The sequence below is a fragment of the Crocodylus siamensis genome, chromosome 4 (genome assembly GCF_052110815.1).
Source record: "Crocodylus siamensis isolate JL-2025a chromosome 4, ASM5211081v1, whole genome shotgun sequence".
Lineage (NCBI taxonomy): Eukaryota > Metazoa > Chordata > Crocodylia > Crocodylidae > Crocodylus > Crocodylus siamensis.
In genome coordinates this window covers 50,948,567-50,972,279 of record NC_143398.1, presented here as the reverse complement: position 1 = coordinate 50,972,279, position 23,713 = coordinate 50,948,567, and the positions used below count along the sequence as shown (strand labels likewise).

At 42.1% G+C, this 23,713-nt stretch overlaps 1 protein-coding gene across 2 annotated transcripts in view; it reads right to left on the bottom strand.

Annotated features, from left to right (window-relative positions):
* Nucleotides 1-2,444: 2,444 nt before the first annotated feature.
* Nucleotides 2,445-23,713, bottom strand: part of TMEM168 (transmembrane protein 168) — a 38,384-nt gene continuing 17,115 nt past the window's right edge. For both annotated transcript variants that reach the window (XM_090042278.1, XM_090042279.1), the window contains exons 3-5: nucleotides 16,169-16,311; nucleotides 13,374-13,648; nucleotides 2,445-6,794 (exon numbers count right to left, since the gene is read on the bottom strand). In XM_090042278.1, the coding sequence (XP_089898404.1) occupies nucleotides 6,247-6,794; nucleotides 13,374-13,648; nucleotides 16,169-16,311 (966 nt within the window). In that variant the 3' untranslated portion in view covers nucleotides 2,445-6,246. The remainder of the gene's footprint in view (nucleotides 6,795-13,373; nucleotides 13,649-16,168; nucleotides 16,312-23,713) is intronic.

Sequence of the window (23,713 nt, the reverse complement as noted above, 5' to 3'; positions counted from 1 at the left end):
GTGCCTGTGGGTGGCCGCTAAGGCCTGGTTGGCGCTTGCCACCCCACCCCTCCCCCCTCTGCTGACAGTGCTGGCGGCATCTGCAGGAGCTCCCCACTCACCACCACTGGTGCAGCCATGCCCTCCCAGGCACCAGGGACACACACTGTTCATGTGGACAAATGCTGTAGCCACTAGGCTATTATAGAAGTGGGCACAACCACTACCTCCTCTGCTTGCCCCATTTTAGAAAACAGATTGATTTCTGCTCCACTTTTTGTAGATAGTACATGGGTGCATATCTGTGTCATGGAAATTTTTGAGTATGTGTTGCCAGTACAGAAGAGGTTAAACTGACATGCGCGGTTTGAAGCTGTGAGTGGAAATTTCCAAGGCTCACCCAGTCCTTGCCCCCTGGGTGACCTGCGGAGCTGTCAATCATTGTTGACCTACTTTCCCCACAGACGCATGCTCAGATTGTGTCAGCTCCTGACTGAGAGCATGCTCAGTCAGAACCTGACATGAGGTAATCGGACTAGAAATTTCTCTGCGGAGAGCACGCTGATTGGCTACTAAATTGATATAAAAGTTCTGTGAGCCCCTCCCTCGGGGTGGTGTGTGTGTGGTGGTGTGTGAGGGGAGATCGCGCGGACCAGAGACAGAGGCTGCTGCTGCAGGGACTGCTCTCTGAGTCAGGCTTTAGGGCCTATTGATCTCCTCCTTTGCCTCCTTCGCTTAGTATTTCGTATTACTCGTTGTATTTCGGTTTTGACTACGATCATCTGGCTTCCTGACTTACCTTTCGAACTGATTAACGGCTTACGATTTCGGATCACCCTATGAACTTTGTTTAACTCGGTTCCGGATCACCGACCTCGGCTTTCCTTCACCACCTACGACTCTGCTCATCCCTCCAACTGACGTCTCCGCTGCATCACCTTCTGGCTACTGACCTCGGCTTTTCGTATACGACCACCCGATTCGTCCATTGCTGTGGACTGGCGTCACGCGGTTCACCATCACCGTGTTACAGTTCGTTTTATTGTTTGTTTTGTTGTTTGTAATCCCCATTTATGAGCTGTTGACCAGCCCTGGGACTAGGTCTTCGGACTGAACCTCGTGGGCCAACAGACCCCTTTGTTGTTAATTGTTTGTTTGTGTTCCAACTGTAACTGAAGACCTTTCTGCCTACGCCTGAAGCGTAAGTCAAATAAATTCACCTGTCTTTCTCAATCCGCTCCGAGTCCCTAACTCCAGCCTCTACGCCGCTAATCCCACCTGTCCGTATCTAATTGCCACCCCGGCCCACCGTGACCTTGGGGCCCGATCCTTCGGTTTTCCCCGACAATCTGTAGGAGAGGACTGTGGATGGAAGACCTCTGCAGCCCTGACTGGCTGAGGGCTGGAATTTTAGACTTGCCCCTGTACTTGACATTTCCCTGCTGGCTCACAGGGCAGCTGCATGTTGGTGTTAGGCAGTTTCCTGCCAGCGCACTGGCTGTTCTGGATCCTGTTGCGAGGTGCCCGATTCTCCCCACAGATGGTGAAGAGAGTATATACCTGATAGGCCTCGAGATTCCAACTGGGTGCCAGGCACCTAAAATTTGGCTATTACAGCACTTAGCATTTAGGCACGTAGGTCTTCTAGTAGCTGGAGGCTTATAATGTGAACAGCTCTTTATTACATACCGAGCTTATATATTTAGTTTATTACATACAGAGCAGATATTTAGTTTGAGGAAATAATTTGACCGCAGTCCTTGCAAGGGTCCTGCGGAGGCCTGTCCCTGTTTGCCAACCTAGAAGTTCCTGCTGACCTCACCCAAAGTCTCATAGGGTAACACACTTTCTGGATATAGGCTGCCTGCTCCCCTGCTGCCCTCTTCCCATGGCCTCTACAGCTGTGAGGAGGGAAGGCTTGGTGCTGCTGTTGGGAGCTCCACATTGGCTGCACTGCCACAGTGAGGCATACCTTGCCCACCTGGCGGCGGCAGCAGCAGGGGGCATAACTCTGTGCTGCTGCTGCTGCTGGGCAGGCAAGGGGGCACCGCACTGTGGCAGTGTGGGGCTCCCAGCAGTGGCACTGAGCCTCCTCACCCTCCCAGGCTGGTCCCACCCACTGGGCCATGGAGGCCCCCAGGGGGAGGGCAGCAAGGTGGGGAGCCCCAAGCCTGCATCCTCCCCCTCATCACATGGGCTCTGCTCTGGCCGCAGCAGCTGCTGCCTCCCGTGGGCGGCAGCCAAGGCTTGGACGCTGACGGAGGAGGAGGGGGCAGAAGGCCAGCAGGGCTGAGAGTTAGGAGTGAGGGGCCATGCTGAGGAAATGAGGTCATACTGAGGAAGAGATTAGGAACCACTGATGTAAACCAAGAAACAACACAGAAAACTGGACACATTTACTGCTTCTATGACAGCAAAAACAAAGGAGCAAATCATGAACAAAAAATATGAAATGGAGATGAGCATCCAAAACAACAAGTATATTTGTCATGTTACAAATGCACAAAAGTCCATTTACAGATGCTAAAATCAGATATGCCTAATACAAAACCTTCCCAGAGAAAAATTCTGACAAATTATTTATAAACAAGAATTTGACATAATTACATTATGCAATGTGAGCAACAAACAAAAAGTGCCTTATAGGGGAAGGAAATTCAGAAGCCTAAAGAAAATCTTCTGAGGAAAAGTTTTAGGTGAAGATTGGGCAAAGACAAAAATTGAAGTGAAAATATGAAACAGCAATAGTGCAAAATTAAAGAAATGGCTTCCTCCTATATTAATTAAAACCCCCCACCAGTGAGTATCTGCAATTTGCATTTTGTTTTACGATAGGTCTTTACCATAATCAGTGCATTTATGTTTCTGCAAGGCATGTGCTACTCAGGAGGTAACTAAAATGTAAAAAAAGCCACCATAAAGTAACTTCACTGCTATAATAGAGATATATACTTTTATAATGAAGTTGCAGAGTAGACAGCCGAGAAATCAAACATCAGAACAATCAGTTTAAACCTAGAGTCAACGTTCTCTCTCCACACAGTTCATCCTGAAGCATTCACCCCAGCACAGTAGTCTGGAAATAATGCCATGTTATAATACTCTTTGGAACTGGATTCAATTGGCATTTTCTGACACCAAGACTTTTGGATTGAGACCACTTTTGGTAGATTTCTGCTGCAGTCGGAGTCCCAGTAAGGTTTGCCTGGATAGTTCTTATCACAGGGTTGGAGTTCCCATTTGCTAAGGCTTCTAAAAATCATTTCCACTTAGCACTAGCAGGTCATTGTGCTACAGGATTGTTACAGGTGGCTTAGTTTCCTCTATCAACAGAATCAACAGCTTCAGGGGCCATTCCATGTTGTTTATCCCTATGTGATATTTACAAGTTTAGGGACAGAACATTGCCTCCATAAGAGCTTGCAACCACATGACATGGGGGTAATAGCCCTATAACCCTGTGGATGCTAGGACACTTGGGAATTCCACTTCTGTCTCCACTGATCTTGTGAAAGAGCCCAGGAACGGCACAGGTCATTAAAAAGCTCTATTGCTATCGGTGGCTGGAGTGGAAGTTAGGAATTAACAGTCTGAGTTCTTAGATTCCCAGCCTCCAGGGTCCTTTCCTTTAAATGAAACCAATAGGATAGGATCTTCTTTTGGACAACAGTGGAAGAACGGCTCCAATACAAAACACACAAAAATGCCACACAGTTTTGATGGTTGGTTGTAGATTCCTATTTAAAACACCACTATAAAAATGTTTTTATTTTAAAAATCTAGAAGTGAGAGATTCTAACATTAAGGTTAAAAAGCAAGTTTAAACAAAAACTCAGGAAACTAAAATATTGCCATTAAAAAAATCCACACCCACAGGAAAAGCTAGAAATGCACGGTCAATTTTCCAATCATCCTCCTTACCTCTGCCTCCTTAACCAATTTCTAGTCTGACTTTAAACATGTTAAGGACTGTCCCTTACACTACTCATGCAGCTAGCAGACAAACTGTAAAGCCATCCATTAAACCAGCGGTGCCGAACTCATCTAGACCCATGGGCTGAATAAGTAGCATGGAGCTATATCTCTGATCCGTAGGGTTCCCCACAGGTCTGGAAATTTGACAGCAGGATGAATGGTTGTGGCTTTGGGTAAGACGGTGATGAATGCTAACAACCAGTCCCCCATTGACAAATTTCTGGACCCATGAGGAACCACACGAGCTGGATGACAGGGTTCTTGGCCACCCCTGCATTAGAAAAGGCTGGAAACCAGCTTCTTCCTCGTTCTTTTCTGGTACTCCTGCCCATCATCGTATTATGCTAGATACCCCACACTAGCCTATTGACACTCCCAACATGGGTCAGAAGTATCACACATCCAGATACATGCAAGGTATCAACATTTTTATAAGCACAGGCCTCTCGGATATCTTCCAGAAGATAGGATCTTTTTGCACTTAGCTGATTAAGAGGAACAGAAGAATATATTGATAATCTTCATGAAACACAAGAGCATTTCCAAGAGTACTTAGAGCATAAGGTTCTCCCACACGATTCGTGGGTGAGCAAAGTGCAGAGTTAAGGCTGGTGTTGATGTCAGGCAGATTAGTAGTCCGTTATTGCAATCAAATGAATCCTTAGAAAAACTGTAACCAAAATAACAGTGATTTCACAAAACCAAACAACTGCCTCTGAAGATGCTTTCTCCCCCATCCATATTCCTGGTTTGTCTGCAATTTGTCTGTAGGATGAGGCTTCCTCTTTGGAACTGTGTTCTGTCTCCATGTTGTTTCCTCTTCAGAACTTCTGAGTTAATGGTGAGTAATATTTTGAAGTCAAGTAGAATAAAACTTGACTGCATATATGATTCTACCTACTCCTATCTCATCCCTTTTTTGTTGTTTTTGGAGCAGTGAGGGGGATGATTTTCTTGGTAAAGTAATTTTCTATACTGCGGGACAATAAAGGACATTTAAGAAAGGACTAATAACTTATCAGTGAAAAGGAGTAATGAGTTATCAGTGAATGTAAATCATGTTGGAATTCAGGAATTGCCATTGTAAAGGACCTTAGTGCTAGCAGTATAAACCCCTTTGATTGTTGGTGTGTCAAACAATCACTCACAGAACATTTTGTCTCCTTAGGGAGTTATCCATGAATATGCATCAGTATTACCATATCGTCTAAATTAGCTGACCAGGTAGTTAAAAACTCAACAGCTAGAAAATCTGAGAAGGCAAAAAATTTTAGAATTTTTTGTTTAAATTCCTGAACGGCATTTCAGTTTGTCTTCATTTCTGAAGTGACTAGCATTCTGGCTTAGAAGTTAGTGAAAAATATTTTAAGAACATCTAGGTTTTACAGATTATTTGCATATTCAAATCAATTTTAAAAGACTGTAAAAAGGACTGGTCTAAGAGCTATGAGTTCAGCTCCTGATCGCCTGTGCTCTAGGTGGACAGAGCCCACAGTAATATGGAGAAGGATCTCTGCTTGGAGGTTGTTACCTTATAAGAAGAAAATAATTTCCTTGACTTGAGGAGAAGACCTTCAGTCCCTTCCAATCCTCTGTAGTTGGAAGTATTGAGACTAGGATAGAATAGGGTATGCTTAGGACTGAGAGGAAAAATCCCAACTTGGCCTTTCTGCTAAATTGGTTTCAGTTTAAAAAGAATCCCCTCACTAAACCTAAGTTTGCATTCAGTTTTTCACAGGATTCAGCTCTTAGGCACAGTAGAAGTTTTAGATAAGAACCTTGAGGGTAAGATTACCTCTGAATTTTCTTCCCATTTTGTTTTTAACCCAAAAAGCAATATTGTAACTCTCTCTGTTTTGTTTTTTCTACAGTGGAACAATTCAAACTGAAAGTTTTACATGACAAGGAGTGGGATGGGGAGAGAATTTCCATATTCTTTACGCCCATCAAAAATGTTTTTTGTTGATTTAAAGCATAGGCGGTTTTTTGTTTAATACCTATGAGCATGCAAGCTGTCTTCAAAGTGCATGGTCATATTTAATATATCTTTTATATGTTTATATACAACTCAGTAACAAAATTCAAATACTTCTAGCCTCACCTGCTTTATAGACCAGTTTCTAACCCTTGCATATACGGTAGCTGCTCAAAAAGATGAACGAAGTGAAGATAGCTACTGAAGTAGCAGATTTCTTAAGCAAAATCTGTTACGTATAAAAAGTTTCAAGTCAATCAGATTCTGAAGTCATAAAGTTACCAGAGCTCCTACTTTGACTTATCTTTGGTTCATAATTATGATTTCACAAGTTTGAAACCCTGTCCTGTGTCCAGCACTGCGGGAAGAAACCAACGCATTTTTAATCTTTTCAAGCATCTAAAACATGCCTTACAAAACCAGAACAGATTGAGACCACAAAACCAGTTTGCCAAATGCACTAGCGGATAGGTAACACGGGGAAAGTACATCATCCAGTGTTTGGCAACATCACTTCCTGTTGGCAAATGCAGAGTGTAGTCGCTCCAATGTTTTGACACGCCGTACACTGCTTTTACTGTACGTCCATTTTCAGACCAGCTGATGCTACTGTCAGGATTACAGTTGTATTCGACCCATTCTCTGGTAAAGTCACCCAGCTGGGGAGGGTCTGCTTCCTCAATGTCTACGACTCTGGCCATTTCTGCCCCTTGTATTGCAACATATTGGTCATTCACTTTTCTCACTTCTTTAACCCAGGGCCAAGAATTCTCACAGTCTAACACTATTATGAGTCGTGAACAAAAAGAGCTGTTCTTCTCTCTCCACCATTCCAAAAGCGTGTCTAGCTGTAATGCATCACCACCTATAGGAAGACAGGAAAATAGACACATTAGTATGGAGAAGCAGTAACCTCCGTATATTACAGTTCCAGGTTCAATTAGCAAGCTGCATTATAGCATCCTGTATAAAGGTGATGGCATTCTTCACTTGACCAACCCCATTAGCAGGCACTGGAAACTTTGCAGGGAGTTGCCAACTGACTTACTGTGGTCGATCTAGTGATTAAGCCACCCTGTAAGTTAGAGAGATAGGAATGGCTCCTGATAGTGAAAAAACTCTAAAAGCCTGAGAAGAGATAAGCAAGTGGAAAAAGTTTGAACCAAAGTTTGTTCTGTGTTAACTTCTTAAGAAGTCCACACCCCAGGAAGAGGGAATAGTTTTAAACATATATAGCACAGGCAATTTTGGAGAAGAATGGGAAAGCAACTTAATGTATACCACCATATCCCTGGTAGCTTGGTTTGAAATTTACTCTGAATGCAGAGGAGAGTGTTTCTGAAAAGTTAAACAAAAAAACCCAACCCAAACCTGGCTCCCCTGAAATGCATGTTCAGGTAAAGGTCATTAAAAATTTACTGTGAAAGAAGCAACACAGAAGTCAAGGTTTCAAGTCTCTCTTTCTAACTTAAAAAACACTTCTTACTACTGCTTCAACTTTTAAATATAATTCAATCTCAGTTCATGCACCAGCTTTCCATGAAGAAAATAAATTAGAATTAAGGGAAGTTACTAATACTCTGGATTGTTTCCTGGTCATTAATAGTCATGGATGCTGCGGTTCTCAATAACCGAAAATCTGAATACATGTGTAGGAGCCTAAGGAAGCAACCCTGCAGACACAAACACGAGTAAAACTATCAGCTATAGTAAGACTACTTCAGTAAGGAACTGAGATGTGCAAACACTAGCAGACTCAAGTTATGTCGACTGAGATGCACAATGTTAAGGATCCAAATTTGAAAATTTTAGCCTAGTATTCCTTTTTTTCTAAACAATTTGAAATATTCTGCAGTTTGGGTATGGAAATCTGATTTTTAAAAGGGATATGAATCTTAACCCAATGGTGTTTAGAGACAATTTTCAGGAGGGTGTCAAAGTACATTTGGTAGTGTTTTAAAATTCTGGAAGGTTTACGTATGGACATCTGGATCTGTTAATAAACTATAAACCAAGATATCTCAACTAGAAGAGCAGATATCTGTATGTTAAACAGGTGACACATTTGCATATACAATTCCCAAGGGCTGACACATGAAAGCTAAATATTGTTCTGTAGATAGTGCTTCCCTGACAGTATATTCATGTTTGTTGTGTGAAAACATACAGCAATTTAAACAAAACTAGACTAACTAGGCTCTAGTTAATGCTTTGTTAAATGTGATCAAAGCTCTTGAAATAGTTTAATCTGCTCTCTGTTTACAAGTATGTTTCAGATGGAAAAGATGGCATCCTTCTTTGTTCATACATTGATTTTTCATTCAAGTTTTACAGTAAGGATGCAAGTAATCTTTTATAGATGAACCCACTCACAACCCAGCAATTGGTTAGGCAATTAAATTTCAAGACAAGAAAAAAGACCGGTAACTTTTTTACTGTAGTTTTTCAATACATGTCTAGACTAGGTGTGCTTAACCCCTGGCCCATGAGCTGGAAAAGGCCAGCAGAGCCTTGCCATTTGGCCTGCAGGTCTGAAAATTGGGTGTGGGGGAATGGTGACAGCAACTGCCACTTCCCTGCTGCCAAATTTTTGGATCAATGGGGAGCCCTGTGGGCTGGATAGCAAGCCGGATCTATACATAGAGGTTGCCCAGGGCCAATCTAGGGACACAAGGGCTGGCTGGAGATCGCACAGGACTGTGAGAGGTGATGCAGGGTCTGATCTACCTTGCAGACCAGCCCTGAGCCACTTATCCAGCCCATGCCAGCAACAGGTTGAGCACCACTATTGTGGACTAACTCAAAGCGGACAGTCAAATGTGTTGAACAGGTGGTAACACTGACCACGTATGAACATTAAGTTATAGTGGTAGATACTTTCCGCCTCTAGAAATGATTTGGGGAGAGGAAGAAGTACAGACATTCACTCTGCAACTGCCCCCTCTGTCCTTCTCTTTGCGCTTTCCTGAGACCAGAGTGTTAACATGGGGGAGAAGGTTTGGTGTAGAATGTAGATTTCTGAGTTAAGAAGTAAATATATTTCATGTCTCACTTTGCCCATCAATTTGTGTCATACAGTTGTACATCCTTGGTTATCTGAACTCTCAGTTGCGCAGACTGCTATTTTGTTTTACTAACAGTTGATCTGGTATAACAAACTGCTCTCTTTAAAGCTTTATTTAATACAGTGCTGCATGGCTACTCTTGAGTTTGATACAGTACCTTGTAACTCTTACATTGTATAGCAATGGCTTAAGTTTTACTGTATTTAATATCTGTTATGTTAAGTTTGTTATAGTTCTACATAATCCATCACATGTGAGCCTGTATAACTACAAGCATAGCTGTAGCTGGCATGCATAACTTCTTAGAGGATGCTTTGGTTTCACTGTTCCAGATGAATTCAGCTATTTGAATGGCTCCTTAGAAGGTACAGATAACCAAGGATGAGGACTGGGGAGCTGAGAGAAACAACAGCAGCATGGGTGCAGCTCCCTGTACCAAGGCCAAGAAAATCCCCCCCAAGGGCTGCGGAAACCACCCAGCCCATAGCTTGAAAAGGTTGCCAACTACTACTTTAGATTTCTTACCATCTTCACAGAAAGAGATCAAATTATTTTCCTGAAAAAGATACTTTATTGAGAACAATTTTAGTGAAATTTCATTACAAATATTTTTTTCACCCACCTACGTATTTATTTCAGACACTATAAGATGAGTCTGCTTTGCCTAATGGTATAGCTATGGGAGCAGTTCTTACATCTTCCAGATTTTTAAAGCAAGGAGATTCTAACTTGCCTTGTGAGACAGTGTAAGGGGAACGGGGCAACATCTACCAGCAGCCATGAAAGCACGTAATTAGAAGAGGTGTTTCTCTAAGACTAGACACTCAGAGATATAGGGAACATCATCTTTGTTTGCAGGCTTCAGATAATACAAAAAATATATTTGCAGTTTGTAACATACCCGTTTCTTCCAGAGAAAAAACTACATTAAACTGGAGTTAAACTTGAGAATACATATTATAATTTTAAAATATTATGATATAATTATTTCCAAAGCAGGCAGGGTAACCAAGGAAACACAGTATCAAGGTTAATCTTATAAAAATAAAGTAACCCCCCACTTTTATAGTGAAGCTTTAATACTTAGCCTTACCTTACTCCTGTTCAGTATATGGTATTTGAACTGTGTAAAATGTCCTAATCTAGACAAGCCCCAAGAACAAACATATGTTTAAAGTGTCATGAATCATTTTCTGACGTTAGCATGATAACAGGGGTGCACAGACAATTTAGAAGAGGCAGTAATGTAGAACCGAGTAAAGGAACACCATTTAAATCGTCCTGACCCTCACATACATACACATAAAAGTGCTAACATGACTGGTAGGATCAGGTAATACAAGACCTAGATACCATGCTGTGGAAGAGATCTGTTTTTGCAGCAGTATCTTTTTCTTCTGGCAGGTTTCCTACATAGTTAAGCTGACAGCTCCACTAATACAGACAAAGCTTCATTGCTTAACTCTTGCCTTTCACATCCAGTCAGGGAACATGACCTCCCAGGCTGTTTTACTCCTCATACTTTATGCATGACCAGTTAGCATTTTCTTTTGTGCACCACTGTGCTACTTCCAAGCTTCCAACAATAAAGAAACATCATTAGTGAAATAATACATACAGCAGACCTCCGTTAAAGATGTTATTACAGAACAAAGACTACAGTACCACTGCTGTGCTACATCCCTCTTTAAGCCCCCAGAAGATAGTACGTCTTCTATTGCATCTGAATATTAACATTTCATTGTTGGCATCTCTATTAATCTTCTCCTGAGGTCAGAGGATGGTACAGAGTAGAGTAAAGCAGCTAATGACTGACTGTTCTGTCTGTCACAAAACATCACTGTCCAATAAACTATGTACAATTATATCCCCAAATACCCTTTAGCTTTTCAGATTATATTGTTTATTGCATTCAGAAGCAGGAATATCAAGCTGTGCATCACAGTACACCTAGATCTAATAGGAAATGGATCAGCAAAATGATTCATGACAAATACTAACTCTGGCCCTCTTCTCTGTGTAGCTTTGCACTACCTTCAAGTAGAAACTGGATATGTGTCCATATGTAAACCATTCACAGGTATCTGAGAAGGAATTTCTTTCAAGAAAATTCATATTCATTGAAATGTTTTGCCATGGCTCTTAGATATATTCTTTATATATTTTATCTCTCTCTTTTTTTTTTTGTTTTTAGCAGGACTGTCATTACCTTGGCCTTTTTCTGAAGTGAAAACAGCTTTTTTAAGGGGGCATCCTTGGTTATCTGTACCTTCTAAGGAGCCATTCAAATAGCTGAATTCATCTGGAACAGTGAAACCAAAGCATCCTTTAAGAAGTTATGCATGCCAGCTACAGCTATGCTTGTAGTTATACAGGCTCACATGTGATGGATTATGTAGAACTATAACAAACTTAACATAACAGATATTAAATACAGTAAAACTTAAGCCATTGCTATACAATGTAAGAGTTACAAGGTACTGTATCAAACTCAAGAGTAGCCATGCAGCACTGTATTAAATAAAGCTTTAAAGAGAGCAGTTTGTTATACCAGACCAACTGTTAGTAAAACAAAATAGCAGTCTGCGCAACTGAGAGTTCAGATAACCAAGGATGTACAACTGTATGACACAAATTGATGGGCAAAGTGAGACATGAAATATATTTACTTTTTAACTCAGAAATCTACATTCTACACCAAACCTTCTCCCCCATGTTAACACAGCAAATTCAGATGCCCATTTCCATAACAGCAAACGAACAAGTCATATCCTACCTAATGACTGCAAAAGGGTCCTGAATGTCTTTAGGTTTATTAAAAAAAGAGTCTTGATCAGAGTAGGTAAAATAGGTCTACTGGGCGGATCTGGCCTGCCAACAAATTTGATTTGGCCCACCTGTGGGTGACTGCCAACTCACTGGATCTGGCCAGCAGCTCTGGCTGCCACATGGTGTGGGGTGGGTATGCAGGGCTGCTTCTGCCCATCAGCATCAACTCTTGACACAGCAGCATCAGCTGTGGACCCAGGTAGGAGCTTGTGCTTCAGTGGATGGGCAGAGATGTCAGCTGTGGATGTGGCAGCAGGTTCAGAAGCCCCCAGTACAGAACCTGCCAGCAGCACCCACAGCTGATGCTACTGTCTGCCCAATTTGGCAGAAGCTTCTACCCAGAGCCCCAGCCTGGAACCTGCCAGTGGTGTCACCTGTGAATCCAGACAGGAGCTTCTTCTGCACCAGGCTAGCAGCATCAGCCGTGGATGCTGCCAGCAGGTTTCGTGTCAGAGCTCTGGAACCTGCTGGCTGCGCCCACCGTTGATGTTGAGTCTGCTGTTAGTGGAAGTCTACCTCTGTGTCCACATCCACATCTAAGCACTGGGGCTCCTGGCAAACTACAGCTCCAGCTGAAGGGGGAAAAGGGGGAGGAGAGTGAGAGAGTGAGATGAATGTGGCCCTCAACGGGTCACCAAAACTCATTAACTGCATACCCTTAGTCTTGATACAATGGAGACAGACTTGCAAGCTATAAATGGAACAACGGAATGAAACAAGGATAGGAAAGAGAGCAGGCTAGGCTAAGCACAGGGTTGGGTGAAGAACAGACTCTTCACAGAATGAGATGGGGTACCATTAAGTTTAACCCATGAGAGGCATGTTGGCTCTGCATTGCTAAAAGGAGTGAAGAAAGATAGAAGAGTAACCATTAAAACAGGCACATATTATGCACAAAAGGAAGTTTAAGAAAGTGTCATTCCATACAATCACTTTTCAGAGCAGAAATATACTATGGCTAATTAGTCATTCATCTAAATGTTGACTTTTATACAGAATTAAAAATATCATTAAACTGATAAGCATGTATTTGAGGTTAATAATATTTTAGTATGTTTGAGAACAAGACCTCTTATGATGAACATTACCTGCAAAAAGAGAATTTTTAAAAAAGAATTACAAAGCAGAAATGAATTATGAAATTATTTCACATGATCACAAACCTGACCATCATTTTGAGGGACAGAGTCTTTGTTGCTTCTTTAGACATACCTAGATTTCTTTCTTTTCCTCCAGAAGTCTTAGCATACCACCTCACAATCCAACCTCTTTCAAGCCTTCACTTTAACACCCCACAGTACCTCGCATGCCAGGGACGTATGTCTTTGTATCCCCCATTCCTGCCCCACTCCTGTGCCAAGTCCCAGCATCCACTCCGGCCCATAATAGGAGTCATTTGCACTTCACCAATTCTCAAACTGTGCGATTTACAAGCCTAGTGAGGTTTCAACAACAGTAAGATACTATTTCATAAGATTAAAGCAATAATTATCAACAAATAGCCTTTATTAATGAAAAAATTACTATTAACCAGTCCTCGCAATGATTACCTGCTAGTGCCCATTCACCAGTGCCATGTGAGTGACCACTGTAATACAAAATATAAGTGTCATGTCTGGGTCCGTCTGCTGTCCGAAGCTCAAGAAATGCTTTGATCTTGGAATGAAGCGTATCAAAAGAAAGTCCACTTGTAGAATAGTCACAACCATACGTCTCAACCATGTGATATGCAAAAAATCGCTGGATGGCATTGAGCATGCCAGTAGACCTCAAATTTAACTCTTGCACATGCTCAGGTGGAAGAAGAGTTGGTTGACCATCAGGACTAAAGTGAAGGAAATATACAATCATAAATATTTTTTCTTTTATACTTCATGTTCTTCTAGCAATGAATGAAATCAGTTTTATCTGTGTATTTTCAGATTACACATAAACATAACCAAAGTAATTCTTATTTGTACTTACAGTTGGGACTCCAAATATGATTCAGATAAGACAATACATAATTTTCTAAATACCTTTATCTTATCAACTATTTTTGAACCAATACAGAACAAATTAACTAGTTTGCAGCATCACTTAATACAGCTTGCAAACTTCATATAAAATAATTTTGTAAATATCTGGACTTATAAGGGCCTCAATAACATGCCAAGTAACAGAATCAGATTTTGTTTCCCAAGCCAGCAATAGCTTTGGAAGCACTCTGTTGTAGATGCAACACTTTCAGCTTGTGAATAAGAAAAAAGTATCTGTCCTCCTTTCCAGCAATATCTTCCAATAAATTTGATACCTAGTCATCGATTTGTAAGTTTAAGAGGTTTATAGTTCAATAATATAATCATCATTAAAGTAATTAGAAAATAGGACCATTATTCAAACAATGAAATTTTATTATAAATTATAACACCATCTATGCACCACACTGTTTTCAAGACATTACTCCAATATCTAGATGGATAAGTTAAAGTTATACTAATAGTAACAGAACTATTTAGTGTATTCAGGAACTGGATTATTGCCAAGGAAAAGAGAGACTATTATATTTATTGTAATGTAAATTTAGTAAACCCATATACTAATCCCTAACAATCACAGACTACGGGGGAATATTGTCTATTCAGTTTGGTTCCTGGGGAGTCTGGGCAGATGAGGATATTAGGAAGTTCAGGAAGTTGATGACAGTTCATTGTGGATAAAATTAACAGTCTGCATTTTCAGTGATTGTCCAATACATTAGGGGAGAAATTTGCTTTTCCAAGGATTATTTTTCCACAGGAAAATTGGTCTATACATTTTTAACTCCCTTAGAGCAGTGGCTCTCAAACTTTTTAGACTCAAGATGCTACTTTCACTTTTTTGACTATGGAAAAATAGTAGAGCAATTACTCTGTTGCAAACAACTCAGAAAGACCACACCAGGTCAGAAAGCTTTTGACAGCATGGATTGCTATTTGAAATCTCTGTGTTTATCTTGTGAATCATATTTAGATGTCTGCACACCTAACAGCATTTATATGGAGCATGAGCCTGAATCACCTTTAATAGAATTTTATGATACCCTGGCTGAGAATCACTGTGTTAGCAGTGCATTGTACTACAAAAGCATACCCTGTGCAAAGATACCCAATCAGCTTGTTCACATGCTGGCTTCAGTACAGGTCAGTCAGTTAGAATGTCCTGGTAATTTTTTCTGTTGGTAGACTATGCACTTGAGTGCAGAGACCTAATGTGCTGGATAGTTGCTCCTCCAGAATGCAGAACAATTGCTATTTACCCCACAGTAGTTTCATTACTAAGCCCTAGACCTGCATGCATCTCTCATGGGCATACCTTGATTCTGCACAGGTGTGTCAGTGGCCTTCCACTGACTGCTGAACAGCTCTTATGTTCCTCACAATGCGGAACCAGAACATGTTGACTATCAGGCTTTACAGAGATTAAATTTTGTATGGGGGTGACATTTCCATTAAACAGGCAGAAGTAACAGAAGTACAGAAGTAACCAACCAGCAGAAGTAACCAACAGAAGTAATAGAAGTAACCAGCTGAACTTGAAAAAAAGTTTCAAGAATAGAATTAAAGCATTTTAATTATTTTTTATTATACACCTAACAACCAAGCAGTGTTGCACTTGATCTTCCATTTCCTCTGACTCCTTGGAAACAAACAAACAAAACACCAAATATTTTTCTTGCCTATTAAATCCATATCCATAAAAGGTCAATATTTAGGTTTACTATATTTTGATTTGCCGTCCCATTTTCATGGTAACTCAGAAAGATAAACTTTTCAGGAGTTCTTTTCTGCCATTTACAATAATATGGGATATAAATCATAGGACTAACATGATGTAAAATAGGATATTTTAACATTAAAATTAGAGGTGTTCTTATACATGATGGACAGATAAGATTAATACTATACAAGAAAAAGTTGTCATATTTTGGAAATGTGAATTGCTGTAAATTCCCAGACATCAGCTATAATTTAAATAATCCAAAAAATTCTCACTGCTACATATTTCAGTACACCAACTCAGATGATAATTCAAAGCTGATAAAGGTGTTTTGAACTTGAGTTTAATGGCCTGCTTAGGTTATTAAATCCCTTTATACAAAATAGTGACATAGGTATAAGTCATCATTCAGCAGCATGTAACAACCCTGTTCAGTAGTCTGCCCAGATATTGGAAGCTGCAGTATTGGGACCAAAAATTTTGGGTTTCCTAAGCAATTTTTGGGTTTCCCAAAAGTTCCTGGTTTCTCAAACGATAGAACTGGATCATTCTTTTTTGTACAGCTGCAGTCCTGGCAGCATAAAGTTGCAATGTATGGTTACTCTACCTGCAGAAGTTGGTGGGAATCACAACAGCATATCCAACACATGTTCCTCCCAAACAATTCCCCAGTTCGTGGAAAAGTCCATGAGCCATGGATTCCAGAGGTAAAACAATCAGAAACACACTCATGAAGATCCCATTGGTTGACTAAAAAGAAAATAGATATAGTTACACGCTACAGGTATTACATAAAAAGACACATTCATGTTTAAGTTATAATATTCCTTAAAACTAGTTTAGTGGTTTGACACTGAAGCATGAAATATAAATGTATTATTGCCATAGGAGTTTGAGGGAAAATCTTTTTACTTGGTGCAGCATTCTAAACACAAATTATTGGCCCATTTCACTCCTGATATAAGCAAGAGTAACTGAACTAATACAAATACATCGGTACCCACTCTGGGTAGCAGAGTATGTTCCTAAAACTTTAATCCTGTAAACCTTTGGACATATGGCTAGTAGGGCTGTGTGAAATGGCTATGTTTTGTTTCGGTTTCTGATTTGGCCATTTCGGAGGGAGAGTGATTCGTTTAGATTTGGCTGAATATGTTTTGGAGTTTCAGACTGGGTAGGGGAGAGGCAGGCACAGCTGGGTGGCTGCAGTTCTCCCACGGTTCCTCCAGCTGTGCCTGCCTCTGCCCCAGCAGGGGGAGCCACGGGGGAAGCCTTCATAGCTGTCCTGCCCAGCCCCAGCCCCAGCCTACAGGCACTCAAAAAAGCCCAGCACTCATTGGTTGCAGGAGTGGTGACCAGGGCCTCTGAGGGCTCATGGCAGAGCCCCCTCCACACAGCACGGTGTAGTGAGGATTGCCATCCCCCCACCCCCCCCCCCCGGTCTGGCACCCCTGTGGCAGCTGTCGCATCGCATGGGTCCAGTGTGGCTCGACAGGATGCCGCACACTGTCTGGGAGAGGGGGAGGCTCTGGCAGTTAGCCAGAGCCCAGCACTGCTCAGCATCAGTGGCCACAGCTCCCAGACAGCATGCAGTGCCCTGCCAAGTCATGCTGCACCTGTGCCATGGTGCAGCTGCCACATGGGTGCCAGGTGTGGGGGAGGGGAGAGGGGCGATTCCTGCTGCCCCCACTGTGCGTGGGAGCTCTGCCACAAGCCCTCAGAGGCCCCAATCACTGCTGCTGCAGCTGGTGAGTGCAGGGCATATATATGTATCAGTTAAACATAATGTTTTATAGCTATATTGACAACGTTAAAGCAATTTAGAAGCATACCAGTGCTTCAATCATTAAAATAAATTGTAAATACCTATATATTGGCATTTGATTTTGGTTATCATAGAAAAATCAGAGTGCCCCCTTCACTCACCAAGATGCGGGTCCAGCTGCAGCCGTATTGTCCCCCATTCCCCCTCTCCACCCACTCCTTTGTGGCACTGAGCAGCCCTGATATGCCAGTGCCCTGCCCCACAATCCGAACTCACAGGCCTCCAGCCCTGCTAGTGCCCCACAGCCCCCTAACACCTCCCACCTCTGAGCCCTACCAGAAGACAACCCCAGTTGCCAGGGCTGCGGGACCCAGTGGCAGCTGCAGCCAGAGTGGAGCTTGAAGCCCCACCGCTTGCCCTGCCAGTAAGATGGCCAGAGTAGAACCGAGTGGAGCCTGTGGAGGAAAGGGGAGGATGTGGGCTGCCTGCTGGGTGGTTGAGGCTCCCTGCCCTGTTCCCCCTACCCTCTCCCCAGAGGCCTCCAAGGGCAAGTGTGCGGGACCCAGTACAGGAGTGTGGAGTGGGGCAGAGAGGCTTGGTGCTGCTGGTACTGGCACCGGAAGCACTGCACCAGCTGTACTGTCATGACAAGGTGCCCTCTGTACACCTGGCAGCAGCGGGGGCAGGGCCATGGAGTTTCCCCCCCCTGCTGCTAATGGGTGAGCAGGGGGCATCTCACCTTGGTGGCAGCAGCACTGAGTCTGCCCTGCTCTGTCCTGCTGTGCACGGTCTCACTGGCTGGGCCATGAAGGTCCCCAGGGGGAGGGCAGCAAGCAGGGAGCCCTGAGCCCTACAGCATGCAGCCCCCATCCTCCCCAACTCTGTGCACAAATCTGGGTGGGACACGAGGCCCGCCATGCTTCCCTTCCCAGGAGTGTATCCAGTAGTGGAGAGCCAGCCCCCAGATGAGCGGTCCATGATTCTTTCCTGCTCCCCCAGCCAGGCCCCATAACTGTGCATTTTTGCCCCAGCTGGGCAGTGCCTCCAGTCCTAGCCACCAACCCTGCCCCGCTCCCTTCCTCACCATGGCTGCCTCAATCTGCACCCCACACATATTACCTATGACTGCCCCCTATTTTGTACTGGTCACCTATATGCCCCCCCCATAGACTTAACTGCAGGCAGGTGGGGGAACTGCTTTCTATTGCTGCCTGGTTGTATTGCTGGCCACATGCAAGTGTGTGCATGCACACATGCATGTGCTGCCCCCTGTGTCCTGTTCCTCCCAGACCTAAGCAGCCCCTTGTAGGCAGGAACTCTGCCAGCCTGCAAGAGGAAATGCATGGTTTTGCATGTTTTTCTCCTTTGAAGGAGAAAATCTGCATTTTTCTGCAGCAGATGGAAAACCCAGATGCCTGATAAGAGACTATAAATATCACAATGTTGCAAACTAAATAACTGATGATATTTTAGTACATCTAAATTGTGGGAATTTGAAAGAACATAAAATAATTAATTAGCTTAATAGTTACAGTAAAAATCATAGGAATATGTTCTATTAAGATAACAGTTAATATGTCAGTTGGAGAAGTACTGCATAACTAAATCCTAAAGACTTGATGACTGTGACCTTTAATAAAACAGATGGCAAGCACAAATAGGCGGATCCAGAAAGGGTTTATGTTTTCTCAAGTGCTCTAGCCATTTCCCCTAGGTTTTCAGTTGTTTGGGCAAATAAAACCCTGCAGCCTGGTCCTGCAGTACATCTGTAACCTTCAAGTGCTCATTTTTTGGGGTATCCTCCCAGGAATCAAACAAACAGGAGAAGAACCAGCTGTGGCTTATCAGTGGCCATTCTCGCTCAACATAGCAGGGTTCAGAGTGAAAACCAAGGTGAAAGAATTGGTACTGAGAGCCTTCCTGTTTGCAGATTACATGGCCCTGGTTGTCCACAGTGAATCTTCCCTGCAAAATCTCTTGGGCCGATCTTCTGAGTCACGCAAGAGCTGTATGATGGCAATTAGTCTCAAGAAGACTATGATCGTGTACCAAAGGGGTGGAAGAACCAGTATTTGACATCACTATGGAGGATAAATCTCTTAGTGTTATTGATGGTTCATGGTACTTGGGTCCTATGATCAGCAGGAATCTTGACCTTCAAATCGAACTAACAGAATCAGAAAAGCAGCTAAGAATTTCAGGCTGTTACAGAAACATGCATGGAATAACAGCAAGCTATCAGCCAAGGTGAAGATATGAATCTACAAGACTTGCGTGCTGTTATACCTGCTTTATGGTTCAGAAATGTGGACTACATATGCTAGGCATATCATGAGACTGAACAGCTTCCACATGAGATGTCTGCGTAAGATCCTGAAAATAAAGTGGGAAGACAGAATACCAAACACAGAGGTACTGGAGCACACAGGACTGATACACTTAGAAACCACTATCAAGAGGAAAAGGTTGCAATGGATCGCCCATGTCAGGAGAAAGGGAGGAGACTGTATCTTCAAAAAGATTTTGTATAGCAAGATTCGAGATGGCTCTAGAAAGCAGGGTTGCCCTTTATGGCAGTACCATAATGTGTGCAACAATAATATGAAGTCATTCAATGTCAATGTAGAATGCTAGGAGGGGCACACAGAATCCTGCCTGATGTACCCAGTGCCAGATGTTCCCTCCACAACTCAACATGAAGTGGCTTTGATCCAGAGCATGGAAGCAAAGCAAGAAAGAAGAAAGAAGCATGCTGTAAACTTGGACTCCAACTCAGACAACATATGGATCTGTGAAACTTTTAACAAGCTGTGTTGCTCTTGAATTGGGCTTGTCAGCTACAAATGTATTAATCAGGCATCTCACTAGACCTCTTATGTGTACACCATGATCCAAAGGATCAACAGTTGCCTTCTCTCTTTCTCTGTTTTTGACCTTTACAGTCTCTTTTAGGAGATGCATATTTCATGCCTTCTCATTTCAAGGAAATGTGGCAAATGGGTAAACTCACCACTTGCCCTTGGCCTGAATTACGCTTGAGATAATAAACAATAAAACATTGGTTAGATTTTGTAATAATGTGTTTTCTTTCTTCACATCATTGTAGAACTTTTCAAGTACCACTGCTAAAGTTAAATTATTTCTTAATATAGCACTTCAGAGACAGTTTTATATGCAAAGTTGATATTGATGAATAAGACATGTTTAGTTCTAGGCAGCAATTACCGTAAGCGCCACAGAAGTAACTCTAGAGAAGTATTTGATAATGGAGCACTAGCAGAAGGTTGATAAAAGGAGAAAAAGGAAGAAAATGATAAAGCAATCCTGATGAATACAAGTTAAATGGGAAGTACGTCTCCAAAAGCAATTGAAAAAAATTACAATTCAAGAAATACACACCCAGATTAAAAATAAGAACACCGTAACAGAACATTAACAATGCAGGTGATTTAGAAAGATGCAGAAGCCAAATTCTGTCCTTGTCTACTCTTAGGCAACCCTAAAAACAATTTTTGGCTCCAACAGCTGCAAAAAATGTTGTTTGGCACAATCTCAATGTAAATTAGCAGAAACAATAAAATACCAAAGCAAAAGAAAAACTGCTATGGACTCTTCAAATAGGAAGAAGGTAAAGGATCAGAAAGATTTTTGTGAAGACAGGATGAGACAAGATGCTATATTTACTCACATACTACATGCACCATTCCCAAAAAATGTAGCTTTCCATTACAGGAGTCTGTGTCTTTAATGGGGAAGCCAATTTTCTGCCCAGAATAGGATGGCTGCTGTAAGATGGCTGCTGCTGCCTTTCCTTCTCTTCCCTGCAATAGCTGCAAAGAGGAAGAGCACAGTCCAGCTGGGACTGATTCCTGCTTCCCCTAAACTTTAAAACCAACTGCCCAGCAGCAGCAGTGGCATTTCTGTCCAGGCAGTATGGTTGTAGTTGATTGATTTCATGGTTCATTATAATATACCTGATTCTTGTTAACTGCTCTTCACATCACAAAAATGACCCTCTCTGCTCTGAAATCTCTTCATGTTCCATGAATAAGCCATCCCTTGTTTGGCAGTGTTGCTGTTTGTTAGTTACTCCTAGTCTCTCTCTTCATCTTTCAGAGCCTGGCAGACTGTTTTTAGCTCTTTTCAAAATCCTAGATCTGCCCCTGGAGTCCAGTCTTCAGCAGCCACTACATTATCTTAACAGCCAAGAGCTGCTGACAAGTTAGCTGTGAAAGGGTTAAAACTAGCTTTTGCTTGAGTAGGAAAAGGAGGGTGAGCAAGCTGAAGGTTAGGGTCTGTCCCTGCTCTATGCAACCATATCTCTGGAAAAATTTTCTTTTCTTCCTTCCCCAAAACGAGGTGCATCTTACTTTGGGGTGTGTGATATGTGAGAAAATACAGTAATCTACAAATACCTGATGGATGTCATGTTCCAATCCAAGGAGGGACTGGGATACTGTAGCATGAGGTACTAAGCTGAAATAAGTAAATTCAGAAAGATACACTCAAGGTTGAATATATGGAGAACATCTTTATAATGAAAACATTTAACCGAGGAATAATCCCCCAAGACCACTGGAAATTTCATAACTTAGGGCTTTCAATACTACATTACGCAAGGACTGGAAAGCTTACTGTGAAAAACCCCATCCCTGCACTGGCAAAAAGATGGACTGGATAAACCAGCGGGTATTTCCGATATCTAACTGTTTTTAATCCCATGGCAACTGTAATGGGCCTTTGTGCCTCAGAAACAACAAAAAGGGAAATGGTTATCTTGATGCAAAGACAGGACTAAAACACTAGGTTTTGACTACATATAAAGAAATACTGCACTATGAATGGGCCTGTGATATCACAAAATATTTACACTTTAAATTTACATGACTTTTAATGTAGCAATCAATGTTTTCTCCTTACTATTTTGCTGAAGAGGCAACTTTTGCACAATGAGCAGATCTCTGGCATGCCCTGCAGGGACCAGGGCGGAGCATTTCTCTGCCTTCTGGTTTCCCTGCCTGCTGTATATTCAAGATGGACAGAGTAAACATAATTCAAATCAAAGCATCAGCTCCATCTGCGTTACAAAAGTAGCACCGGAACAGCCACTGGACTCCATCCATCATTACCCCACATACCTAAAGTCCACGTAAATACTAAATTCACACTCTCACCAGTCTCTGACAAGATCAAAGGATGTACAGTTGTTTCTTGCTTCTCTTGCTAGGGTTGAGACTAAGGTTCCTTAACTCAGGCCCCTGCCAGAACCTAAACTCTGACCTCTGACTGAGGTGGTGGCAAAGACGACAGGATCTGCTATCACTTCTTTTGTGCCTGAGGACAATATACCAGCTAGAATCAATTCTACCAAGTGCTAATGCAGTGTGGGGGCAACCTTTCTGGCAAGAGTGCCATGAATTAGCCCCAGACCCTCCCCAGGTCCCATTATTAACCTCTTCCCCCGCTTAATCTGCTGCTTTGCTTTCTCCTCTCTGCTCCATCTGGCCCTGTGCTGTCTCCTCCCTTATCTGCCATGCGCCACACATAGAGGCTGCCTATGTCACTTGTGACATGTGTACCATGGGTTGGTCCCCCCTGTGCTAATAAATCCCTTTTCATTGTTTTTTGTTTCTTTAAAAGGAAAAAATGGAATGGGCTGCACCTGAAAAGGGTAAAAGACAGAAAGAGTGGGTAGTGAGTGGGTATGGGGAGCGATAAGCAGATAGTCTGGGAAAGGTAGGATCAAGACTGGGAAAGATTGGGGGAGTGGGGGTGTCACAAAATAAATTACATAGAATGGAGAAAGTACATGGATTTAGGGATGGTGATAAGTAAGGTGAGAAAGAACTTGAATGAGACTGGATAGCTTAGAGACAGAGAACATGAAAGTCTAGTTAGGGGGAAAGGAGAAACAAAGAATGAAGATGAGAAAGAGAAGGTGGGAAAGAAAAAAATGGACAGGAGGAAGAGGAAACAAGAAAAAAGGAGAGAGACTGGATTCTGGAGTGAGTAGCAGGAATTTGGCAAGATATGCAGGGGAGACTGCTACACAAAAGGAACCTGGTAATAAAAAACAGATAAGAGAATAAGAAAACAATGCCACTGAAATAACTAAGGGTTAAGATTATAATAAATTATAAATTAGAAAAAAATGGTTAGTTACAAATGGTAGGAAGGAAAGTCGTAAGTTGCATGTAATTATTAAATAGAAAGATTAATGCCAGAATGTTAACAAAATACATGTTAATACTTGTATAGACTAGCTTTGGAAAGCTCTACTCACCAAGTTAGCTGAAGAGAGTAATTTATTTCAAAGGATAAGTATAATGTATCTATATTACCATCATCAAGGTGAAGGAGTACAAGAAGATTTTGTTTAAATCTTTC